This window comes from Nycticebus coucang, chromosome 4 (genome assembly GCF_027406575.1).
Source record: "Nycticebus coucang isolate mNycCou1 chromosome 4, mNycCou1.pri, whole genome shotgun sequence".
NCBI lineage: Eukaryota > Metazoa > Chordata > Mammalia > Primates > Lorisidae > Nycticebus > Nycticebus coucang.
The window spans coordinates 1,275,284-1,287,453 of NC_069783.1; the positions used below are offsets into that span (position 1 = coordinate 1,275,284).

General features: G+C 47.9%; 1 protein-coding gene across 14 annotated transcripts in view; it reads right to left on the reverse strand.

The window, feature by feature from the left end:
- MYT1L (myelin transcription factor 1 like) overlaps nt 1-12,170 on the reverse strand; it is a 476,241-nt gene that overhangs the window by 78,975 nt on the left and 385,096 nt on the right. For all 14 annotated transcript variants that reach the window (XR_008379597.1, XR_008379596.1, XM_053588628.1 and 11 more), the window contains exons 12-14: nt 10,930-11,020; nt 9,375-9,482; nt 3,927-4,141 (exon numbers count right to left, since the gene is read on the reverse strand). Coding sequence is in view for 12 of the 14 variants with exons in the window: in XM_053588628.1 (XP_053444603.1) it covers nt 3,927-4,141; nt 9,375-9,482; nt 10,930-11,020 (414 nt within the window). In the remaining 2 variants the exon portion in view is untranslated. The remainder of the gene's footprint in view (nt 1-3,926; nt 4,142-9,374; nt 9,483-10,929; nt 11,021-12,170) is intronic.

The following is a 12,170-nucleotide window of genomic DNA, read 5'->3' on the forward strand; positions in this document are numbered from 1 at the left end:
AGCCCAGTGGGTGGACCAGAGTCTAAGTTCCTGCCTGAACCTTCCATGATCTCCTGACACCCTGTCAACTCACGGTCTGCAAACAAGCAACTAGGACATCTACTCTTGTAAAAATGTAAACAATCATTTTTCTTTTAATCAAAATCAAAGTAAGAGAGTCTGTACTTTACATTATTCAGGCAAAGAAGTCCTTAGTCCTAATAATTATCTCTTATTTGTGAAATGTCAACGAAGCTGCTAATCCTAGTGTCAATGAGACCACATTCAGCCTTGCTGTGGTCACTACACTGGCTGCAGGCTGCTGTGGCCCTGGAGTCAGGCGGGTCTTTTCCCCACTCCCTTGTCAGATGGGAGCAGTTTCACAGACACAAAATGCACTTTCTTTTTATTTTGGCAAACAAAGCTATTTTCAGTCAAATAGCTCCTCCACCACTCAGCAGCCCGGGTGTGTCGGTGCTCCCCAGGCCCGACCGCCTCGTGTGATGGGAGACCAGTGCTCTGAGTCTGTGGCACAGTCGCCTCTGGGGCAGGAGCAGCGGCTGGGCCTTGAGTCCCTGGGCGCCCCGCTCAGGTGTCTGTGTTCTCACTGCGGGAGGAGGGAAGGGCACATGGGATGTAGCTACGCATGTGAACTGAAATAATGACACCTCAACTCAAAACCCAAAAGAACAAGCCCCCATGAGGGCCCTTTACTGCTTTGCTCCTGAGACTCACTATGTGCGAGTACCTTATTCTCCTAGAAATGTCTACTTCCTAATGGATCAGACAAACGTGTCCTTAAAATCCAGAATTTCCAGGAAACCTAATAACGAAGGCTGTAATCAAATGGGATGATGGCTTCTGGGGGAGGGGGGGCCCAGTCACCGCAGGCCTGGTCCCACCCACAGCCAACACCCAGTCTGCCGCGCTGGGCCCAGGGCCTTGCTGAGAGAAACCAGAAGTGTGTGGCCACAGATAGGAGAAAGGAACTTCTCCATAGGGACATCCGATTAGATGGCCACTGTGAGGCCACCGGTCAGAGTGTGAGTCCCATCAGAAGCCCCTTCCCAAGCACCACCTGCCTGCCTGCACCAGCCCAGTGGGAGCCCAGCCACACCCACAGTTCCCCCAGAGAAGCCAGCTGGGCCTCGAGCTCTGGGAGCCTCAGGGTGCTTCCACCAAGACAGAACGTCCCAAGGGGCTGCTCTGTAGGGTTGGGGGGTGGGGTGGTCTGCCAGGTGGCAGGAAGAACAGAGCCCCAGAGGCCAGAATGCAGGGGACAGGGAGCATGGTGGTCTTCCAGGGTGCAAAAGTGGAAGGTCCAAAGTAACCCAAAGGTCAAAGCCTCAGAGAACTTAGAAGTTAGAAGTAAGTAAAGTGGACCCTAGACAGCCCTGCTGGCTGTCCTCACAGGTCCAGGAATTCCCTACATCCACATTATTTCCACTCATGCTTCACGATATAGTGTAAAATTTGCCTCTTTGGTAAGGGTCATGCCAATTCTTGCCGGTAGAGTGAACTTGCATTAGAACGTGTTTCACTATCTTGTATTTATTTGTCATCTTTTCCTAAACTTACATCCCAAGGGAGTGAATAGATAGGTGGGCAGACAGGAAGAGAGACAGGCAGATGGACAGGGACAGACGGCGGACAGCTGGCATCCGGCCTGCCAGGTCTGGAAGGTGCAGGTGTCTTTGACGCAGCCAGCATGACTGGCCCCTTCTGAGTCTCCATGGCCTCACCCCTGTTCCTGAGATTACACTTTCTCCTCCATCACAGGCTCATTTCCCAGCCTTTCTGACGCAGCAAGGACTGAACTCTCTGTGCACCTGCTGTGCATCTCGGCCAGGACGCTTGGAGGTGAATGCAGGCAACAGTGTCCGTCCCCTGTGTCAGCACCTGGAGCCCAGTATGGGGGTGGGGGTGCCCCGACCCCCCTATCCCACTGATAGCCCTAACCCAGCCAGTCTCGTCCTGGTGGGAATGTTGCAGGACTTATCTAAAACGCCCAGGAGGATCTAGTGGAACAGAAACAGGTGCCCACTTCTCTCCGCAGCAGCTCGGGGCAGAGGGCTGAGTTTCCCCTTTCTGGGCTTCCCGAAGACCCGACATGGAGATCTCACCTGCCTGCTCAGCCTGAGCTCTCGGCCTGGGCCTCTTGCCAGGCACGCAGCAATTAAGGCTGACAACTAACACACATCGTTCATTCCCACAGCTGGCAGTGTGTGCCCACACCCCTATGTGCACCTCGTCTCAGCTGAGGCCAGAGCGGCAGATACTCCCTCCTGCTCTATTCCCGAGGACTGCTGCCTGGGAAGGTTGTGGACAGGACGCTGAGAACAGACCCAGCAGATTAGACTCCAGCCGGGGCTAAGCCCGTCTCTGCCCTTCACTCTAGGCTGGGTCCAGCCAGGACCACAAGGCCACACAGAACAAGAGCAAAGGTAAGTATCTAATGGAGGAGCGAGGGGGCTGCTGCAGAGCACTGGCGCACCGGCAACGGCACGGACGGAAACTGCCATTCTGGAAATGCCTTTTGATCCTTCATTTGCAATTGAACAAACAAAATCACAGCAAAACCTGAAATTTCAAGTAATTATTACAAAATAAACAAAAAAGACTCAAATGATTTCTATTGTACCCTACAGCCATCCCTATTTCCACTTATGTCTGTTTCTGAATATTCAGAGTTGATACACAAGAGTAACTAATATATGATATATCAAATAAATGCTAAATTTCAGGCACTTTCCAAACAAATTATTATTAAGGAAAGCAATAACACAGCTCAGAAAGAGAGCAGCACCTCCTACTGGAGGGTAAAAGGAAGGTTTCTGAGCTTGCCAAGCAGCCTGTTAAATACTGTGTCTGTGTGTGTGTGTGTGCTGTAATGCTAATTAAATCTCTCATTCAAAGATGAGCTCAAACATCTTTAAAAGCCTGTCTCTTTCTCTATGCCAAAGAGCACCATGACAAAACTTGTAAGTCATCCAAACATGTCACCTCTAGACCCAGCGGGTAAATCTGGCACTACATCTGTATATACAAGAATTTAACACAGACACATGGTTAGAGAAGTAAGTAAAATCAAAGCAGCACAGTCCTCCCTGCTGTGGTAAACCACTTGCCAAACCAGCTCTGCAGTGACCTGGTGGTGAGCCCACGCCGCCAGTGGGGCTCAGGTCAGCATGGGGAGTCTGCACCTCTTCTTCCCTCAACATGCAGGTGCAAAATCTCCCTCAGTTCTGCTTGTTGGCAGACACCACGTGGCCGTAGCACAGTGAGCAATACAGTTTGGTCACAGTGGGCAGTGGCACTGCCTGGACTGCCCCTCCCTCCCGCTCCAGTTTCCACGTTAGAGAAGAGATGGGAGGTCCTTGCATTGCTGCGGAGAGCTGAGCACGTGGGGCTGCTGTCGGAGCTGTGCGCCTGCACCACAGGTGAGCAATAACACACTGCCCAGACAACTCCCCGGATTCTGATTCAATTGGTCTGGGGCACAGCCTAGGGTCAGAGTTAAAAAGCAATCTCCCCAGATGATTATCATGAGCATCATGGCTGAGAGCACTGAGGAAGTAAGTGCAGAGCTTCTCAACACTGCCCGGAGCTCAGAGGCTGCACTGTGAGCTCCCGGCATCGCCTGCCTTAGGGCCACCTGTCTAAGAGAAGGCCAGGAAGCACAGCGAGGCAATGGCTTCTCCCCCACATTCCACATGTAGCCACAGGGCACCCGGGGCTGTCCTCTCACTCCTTCCCACAGGGTTTGTTCACCTACACCTGCGCAGACCCGGGGTGCTCTGCTCCCGGCCGCACTGTGAACATCTTGTTCTCTGGCTGCCCCTTGGGTGACCGTGGAGGCTAGACTGACTTGTAGGACATCAATATACACAATAACAACATCAGCAATGGCAACGTGTCTCTCATGTATAAGAGTGTGCACCTCCTACCATCGTCATATCCTTTGGGGGACATATCCCTGGTTTGCACCTTGGGAGCTATGGCTCGCTTGCCATAAGTATGGCTGTCGTAGCTGTTGTATTCAAACGAGGTCTTGGAATACTTCTCAAGCTCCTTGGCCAGGTTGGACCGCGGCGTGGTCGTGGGGACATTGTTTCTGTAGCCATACTGAGGGATCTCCAGCTGCTTTACAAAGCACATTGGCCTGGAAGGGAAGGAGAGGACAGACAACAGCTTGCTGCGTTGTGGCTTTGTATATGACACGTTGCACATTCACAGCAGAACATCCTTGCTTAGCTATATTAGGGAAAACTTTCACTAAGATCACAATTTTATTTTCTTGAGGAAAGATAAAATGTGTTTTAGTTGCTTATCAGGAAATAGGCTCTCTGACTGAAAGTTAACTTTGGCGATAAAAGAGACCAGTAAGTAATGCATTTAAATCTTTTTCTTCTCTCCGTTAAGAGGTGCATTAGGTCTGATGAAGAGATGAACTATGAGGATGGGGAGGAATCTCATGTTCAAGCATTTTCCTTGTAATTATAAAGCATAGTAGAATTACAAATGATGTGAGCTAATAATAAATTACTGTTTAAAATGAGAAGAAATAAGATATACTCTGAGGGACACAGACTGAGAAGAACCTTATCAAAATTTCTCTAGCTGGACAACAGTAAGACAAAAGAGGATTAATATTTGTATGTACGTTCTTTGTTCTTATTTTTTTAAGAGACGGGGTCTTGCTTTGTTGTCCAGACTGGAGTGCAGTGGTACAATCACAGCTCACTGTAACCTTGACCTCTTGGGCTCAAGTGATCCACCTACTTCAGCCTCACAAGTAGCTGAAACTACAAGTATCCCCCTACCATGGCTAAGTTTTCCATTTTTTGTAGAGACAGAGTCTCAATATTATGTTGCCAAGCTGGTCTCAAACTCTTGGGCTTGAGTGATCCTCCCACCGCTGCCTCCCAAAGTGCTAGAGTAACAAGTGTGAGCCACTGTGCCTAGCTTACTTTGAATATTTTTACCTAGTAGTAGTATTCTTTTAGTCTTTGGAATAAAATATTTAAATAGAGGGATAGTCAATTATCATTCATTTACTGATTTTTAATCTTTTTTTTTTTTTTTTTTTTTTTTTAGTGTGTGTCCATGCATCTGTCTCCTAAGTGGGTTTTTATACTTTTAATGTGAAATCGTTTGAGTCACAGAGATGTTATCCTCCGTACAGAGATCTCTCACCAGCTGCTCATCTTACCATCTTAGTAAAACATTATTCGCTCATTTATGACTTTGTTTTGTTGTGAGCAGGGTCTCCGTTGGTGTTTTCTCTGACTCAGCCATGTGGGGTCTCCCGCTACGCCCAGCTGAGCCCCTCTGGCCCTCTCCGCCCTCCTCAGCCTCACCCGGCTCTGTGGCCTGGGCCTCTTCGGAGGGCATGTTGGAGGATAGACACAGGTACAGACTCAATCACGAAATTCTACAGTATAATTTAGCCTCTTTTGCATTTTTCTCATGTATAGACATTTTCACATAAGCACTGTTTTTGTACACCATCACAAAATACTGGATTTTAAGGGTCCAGAATTCCCTGATGATTCTTTATGTTCCTCAATGATGTAAAATGTATTAAAATAAAGACCCAAAGAAGAGGGATGTTTTAGCAGGAAAAAACAAAAGGCAGGGAACTCATGTATTTATCAGTGTTACGGTCACAATTTATGAAGGATGATCATTTTTAAGTAGGATCTCGGTTTTTGATGTGCAAATATTTGCAGGACCTCAAGCACAAGGATGAGGTCTTGGCAAAGGAAAGAAATCGTAACACTGGCGGCACAGACGTGCAGCGGGTCCAGAGGACACTTGCTGACGACAGCGGTCAGGTGACACCCTCTCGTAATCCCAAAGCTTTTGTATTTTCCGTTTCCTGACTTGTTTTCCACAAGTATTGTTTGTGTGTTTGAATAAATATACGTTTTATTGAGTCTTCTCTCAACACTGTGCACACTGGTACACAAAAATCATCCATACTCCTCTCAGGAATAAAAACTTTATTCTTTTGCTTTTATGTGATTCATTAAAAATATTTAAGATACAAAAACTATATAAAAAAATCACCTATAATTCCTCGAGAGACAGTAACTATTAAGGTTTTTTGTTTTTTGGTCAATTTAATGTATCTTATATTTATTTAAATAGTTAGAACCTTAGACTTTTACATATTTTATGATTCATTTTACGTGTCTGTAATTTTCCTCTTGGTTGCATAGGCTTTAGAAATAGTTCTTAATAGCTTCATGACATTGAAGTTAATGAATATCATACTATTTGTTTTCTAACTTTTAGATTTTGTTTTGCTACTGTAAATTTTGACTTAATATACATCTATGGACATAATATATTTCTTTGTCATTATTTCAAAAATTTTATATTGGTTTTGGACTGGTTACAAAGTTTTGACAATTGGAATTAAAAAAAAGAAAGTGAGTTTTCATATTGCTTAATAACAAATTTATGCCACCTTTATAACAAATGACATAGTAATGTTTAAATATTCAATTTATTTACCAGATCACCAACACATTTATTTAAATTTTATTAATTTAGCTTATTTATGGCTTGTCAAGTAAAGAAAATACTGTAACAACTGATTCATTGTCTACTATTTTTGAGCATCTGACCAGGCAATATGAAGGTACGTAAATAAATACGACTCTGGGTTTTCCTTTGAAGGACCACGTGGGCTGTGACCATATTTTAAGAGTATAAGTGCTGTGAGAATTCTAGACAAGAGCAATCACTTCAGTCCTGGGATTCGATTAAGTTTTAATGGAGAAGGCCATATGTGAAGTGGATTTTACAGAATAGGAAAGAGTGTAAGGGTGAGACTCAGGGTGGAGTGAGGAAGGAACTGCTGAGCCTGAAGGTGCAGAGGCAAGAAAGCCGGAACACCTTCCAAACAGCGTGGCGGGGCCAGGGAGCTGGTCATTCCCTTCCCCACCCCCCGCAGGCCTGGTAAGGGGTCTGGGCAAGGTGGGGCCGCGGCAGAGGAGCACTGTGCCCAGCAGGTGCCCACTGACAACAACGTGAAAGCCATAGGACGCGGCAAGCCCGGGTGCTGCAGCCACCTTACTGGCCTACATTTAAACCTCAGCTTCTTGTGGGACAATTTGCTTAGAGACGTTTTATCAAACGTAACTAAATGATTGTAGGTTAATGTTCTCTCTTTGGTTCCTTCCTGTGTTTTCACTTACCTCATCTAAGGAGGACCCCTATGAGAAGACCCTGGGAATACAGCAGAGGGGCAGGTACACATGCCTGGTGCACACACAGCCCTCTGGGGTCGAGCACCTGCAAAAGCCCAAGCACCATTGCGGACAGCCAGAAGCCTCAGGGGCCAGCCATCCTCCATTGCCTGTCCTGTCCTGAGCACCCTGCTCAGCAGTGGAGTTGTCTTTTTCCTTTTGTTCAGGGCCTGTCCCACCCTGGCTCCCTCCTCCAGCCAGAGGCATGGATGTGCTGGGTTCTGTCTGGGTCACATGTGATGTGTCTTTTTCCCAAGGAAGGGATCCTGGCTCCTGAAGCCACAGACACAGCACAGAGGGTGGGGTCTAGGCCTGGATGGGGTCAGAGGGCGTCTGTGTCTGCACAAGGTGAGAGTTGCAGTTATACAGGTGCCTTGCTGGTCCCCTGCTGCCAATGTCCCTAAGATGCAGGCTCCCCACTGATCACGAGAAGCAGAGCTGCACTTGCTGGGCAGTGCAGGCACCTGGTGACCACAATAAGAGCACACAGGGTCCTTTCTGTCTTTTTAGGGTCTGGCCAAGGCAGGCAGAGGAAAATTAATATGAGCTCTCAACAACAAATGTCTCCCTAGAATTTTTCAAAATTTTCTTTGATTAATAACTATCTCTTCATGAATCACATGGCCTGAGGGTTTACTTTTATATGTGTGTGTGTGTGTGTGTGTGTGTACGCGCGCGCGCACACACACAGGGTTCCCATTTTGTCAGTAGCTAATGGGGGGTGGGGTCTGTTCTCCAGCTTGCTGAGTGTTCAGTGTTATCACGGGGGTGGGGAGTGGGGAGGGGCACACTGAAGGGGAATTGGGAGACAGGTGCCCTGAGAGGGGTTTTTGATTGATAACATTCATGGGTAGAAATCTCTTGAAATATATATGTCAAAATTTACTGAGGAATTATCGCTAAATGATAGAATTTTTTGCCTTTGTTTTCCTTAAAAATATTCCTAATTTTTTTTTTTTTTCTGAACCTGCCACCTTCGGCATATGGGGCCGGCACCCTACTCCTTTGAGCCACAGGCACCACCCTATTTCTAATTTTTTATAACTATTTTAACTTTCCTATTAAAGAAGACAGAAAGATTATTCACTATGATCAAACTCTTTAGGAAAGCTTTCAAATAATAAATGAGGACCAAAAAAAATTCCTATCACCTGCCTAGTGACAGAAGAAAAATGCTATATACAGAGAGTACCAAAAATGCATACACATTTTAGGAAAGGGAAAACCTGTATTAAAATTGTAATACTCAAGTTACATTTGACCTCTGCAGTTACAAGAGGTGCTCAGTGTGACTTGTCCTTATCTTTTGTTACCAGCATATACCGAGTATTACACTTTAATACCGTTTTTTTTCCCCTACAATGTGCGTTCCTATTTCTGGGCCCTCTGTGTATGACAGGATGCGTCCTTGCTCTATTCTTCATGGTGAAAGTTGAAAATAACCCAATGCCTCCGAACTAGAGCCTCATCCACAAGGTGGGGCATGTGCAGCCACCGAGATGACAGAGTCATCGTACAGGGTGAGGACACGTGTCTCTGGTATGACACTGAGTGAGAAGGCCGAGCACATGAGGACGGTCCCCATTCTCACACGCGCTGGGGTTTGGAGTGATGCACAGTGAGAGGCCTGCACGAGGGTCATGACTATGGGGCTTCCTCCTCTTCCAACGCAGACCCTGACAAGTGACCCTCCCAACTGAAAGGCATTTGAGGGTACAGGGGGAGGAAAATTCCAGGGCTTTTGTGTAGGGATCGTCCTTGTCCCTGTGGGCTGGTACTTGCCCTTTCCTCCAAATGAAGATAAAATCACTTTGGGCACCTCGCCAATGTTCAAAGCTTCCTTTTTACCCAGTATCCATAGAATCTTAAAATAGCAGTGCCAGAAAGAAAACCAGAAATAGTTTCCTCCAATTTTCTACTTAAATAGTCACAATGGGTCACCAGGGCCCAGGTGGCTGAAGTGGTCCTGGCCATTGGACAGCCTGGCCGCAGCCTGGGGCTGGGAGCAGGTCCTGACCCCCTGCACAGCCCCTCATTCCTGATGCTACAAGAGAATATCCGCCCTGTGGGTGTCCCCAGAGCCCAGAGGCACGTCTGCAGATGAGTCTCGTGAAGCAACACACTCTTGGGTGGTACCTTAGGACTCGGTCCGAGGCCTGATTAGACTTGGACACATCACAGCTCTGGTGTTTTTCTTGGGCCTTTGCCAACTTCTCTGCTGCAGCGATAGGACATCCAGACAGGCTGCAATTACAGAAGGGGGGTTAGTGGTCTGGTCTCGATCGGCTACACACACTGACCCTCTTTGAGCCTGGGAAGACCCTGAAGTGGGTGGAACTGCAGAGGGAGGAGCTTCCCAAACCTGCCATGAGCAGTCCTGAGAGGGTGAGACGGGGTAGGGAGAAATGACTGTGCCTTCAGCCTGTGAGTCCTGGTCTTGGCTCCAGCAGACAAGGCTGGAGGCACCCGGCCCTGCATGTGGAGTAAGCTCGTCCTCTCAACCAGGGCGTTCAGGAGAGAACAAGCTGGCTAAAACTTTAGGCATGGATTCCATTCTTGGGTAGTCACTGTTTCTGAAGATGATAAATTAACAGCTGGGTGAGACTTTTTAGAGCCTAAGAATGGCAACTACCTGGCCGGCAGCAGAGGATGGAGCCGCAGCTGACACTGAGGATGCCACCGACCCAGGCTCTGTCTGGCCTCAGCCCCAGTCCCACAAGAAGGGACGTGAGCAGGGAGGAAGGCAGAAGGTCTCTAGGAAACAGTGGGATGTTTTCCGAGGCTAAATAGCTCAGCTCGTCTGGAGGAGACAGACAAGGTCTTCGTGTTTTCACGTGTTTTCTTTGTGAACTCGTGTGCCTGCTCTGTGTGTACATGTGTGTCTACATTCGTGCACATGCTCAGCCACATCTGTGTCATGTCTCAGAAACACGGGCTGGGCTACAGTGCACTGAAGGAGGTGACGCTGTCGTCACCACAGCAAACAGCTCAGCACCAACCATACCCGCCTATTTATCACTTTCTCCTGCTGCAGACTAAGACCAGAAAATCTCTCAAGGATACAGGGTTTCAAGGAAAAATCACAGTGAAATTTATAACACATTCCTCCCTCTAGATAAAATTTGAAAGGAGCTTATGAAGCTGAGTCTCCCAAATGCAAGACAAATTTTAAAACTTTAACAGAATCACTTTTATGCTACTGAAAAAAAAATATGTGAACTGAATATTATGGACAATTTAATATCTCTTTCTTATAAATTCTGAATAGGAAAAGAGAACTAGCATTTGTCACAAACAAAAGTGTGGTTCTGAGAATACTTGCACAGTCTCATCCCAAATGCTCCCAACTTCTGGACTCTGCAAGTGCTCTGAAGATGTTCAGACGGGCGACCTGTGGTTTCAGCAGAGTTTCAAGGGCAGCCCGCGGAAGCCACATATGATGTAGACGACCGCGTCAGGGATAGGACAGTCCCTTTTTCACCCCAGAGGCTAAAAGAGACCTTACCACAAACCTTCTAGTCATGGGACATGGCTGTGGCCCATCTTGGACATTACACCCAGCGTGACCCTCATCGTGGCAGTAGCTGAGGCAGCAAAGCACCCAGCATGAAGGGAAGGGTGTCTAGGCGCTTGCCGCTGCAGGGCACACGGGGGCAGCGGCTGGGCCTGAGGGCGGCAGGGTGCGGCTTACCTCCTGTGTGAGTTCCTGTTGCTGTTCACGTGCCCTCGCCCCGTGCAGCCCGGAGTGGGGCACTTGAGAACACTCTCGTGCATGGCAAGGACTTGACAAGGAGAGGCAAAGAGAATAGCCCAGCGTTAACACAGGGTGGCAGGAGACGCGGACACGCAGTCACTGTAACACAGGCTGGGGTGGCTCATGACAGCCCTGCGACGTGATCAGGAGACCCTCGGGGACAGCTGGAGGCTCCATCCTGCTCTAACCGGCATGCAAAGCAGGGGCGCCAACTTGGAACCCTGGCGGCCTGAGGGTACGGCAACTAAATCTTTCTAGAGGACAGAGAAGCAAGGCCATCCCTGACTTCTCCCATACATAAGCACTAAATATCAATTAGCACAGAGATCGGTCATTTTAAATTATCTTGTATCATAGAATTATGAACATGTGGTGGGCATGGGTGAATAGAAAACCCCAAACCTTATTTTTAGATAAAACACATGAAATAATGACTTTCCCTGTAGAAATTAAGGACTTTATTACTCTTGAATAGAATGCCAAGTGCCACGCATTTTCTCCACATGAGATTTCAGGTGGGATGGCAGCTTGGACACTCCTGGCTGGGGGTGGGGGGGAAGGCACAGACCTTACACTACAGCCCTTCTTGTCTGGCCCTAATGACATGCCTCTACTCTGGATTCTGGGAGAGAGAGGGGTGCACAGTCACCCTGTACCCTGGCCCCACTCTTCTGAACTGAGGTCTGAAGATTCCAGGAGAGCCACAAGAGCTTGTCCCCTGCCCGTGAGGGTCACCTAAGGCCCTGTGAATACGGATGGTGCCTGCCCAAACTGGTCACTGAACTGCATGTTGACATTTCCTAGACACTGTATCCTGAGTCCCCATGGTGTCACCACGGTTTGAGTCCTCTGTCAGTCCTGTGCGAACCATCTATGTGGCTTTATCTTCATAGCTCCCTCCTTCCTCACAGGGAGCCCCCAGCTGCGTTCTCACCCATCCTTGTCCCCTGCCTGAGGACCTGACCTGCTGTGTCCTTCACTCTCTGTCCCCAGGGTTCTCCTAGTGTCCACAGCTGCATCACACAGACACTTCCCAGACCGGCTCCTCTTTCAGTAATCTTCACTTTTCTTTCCCTTTTATGCTAAACTTTCAAACAGAAAGTTTTGCCTGAAGATAGCAGGCACCTGCCATGTTTGCCTGTGTGGAGGCCTTGAGCTGACTGCATCCCTCTCCCCTG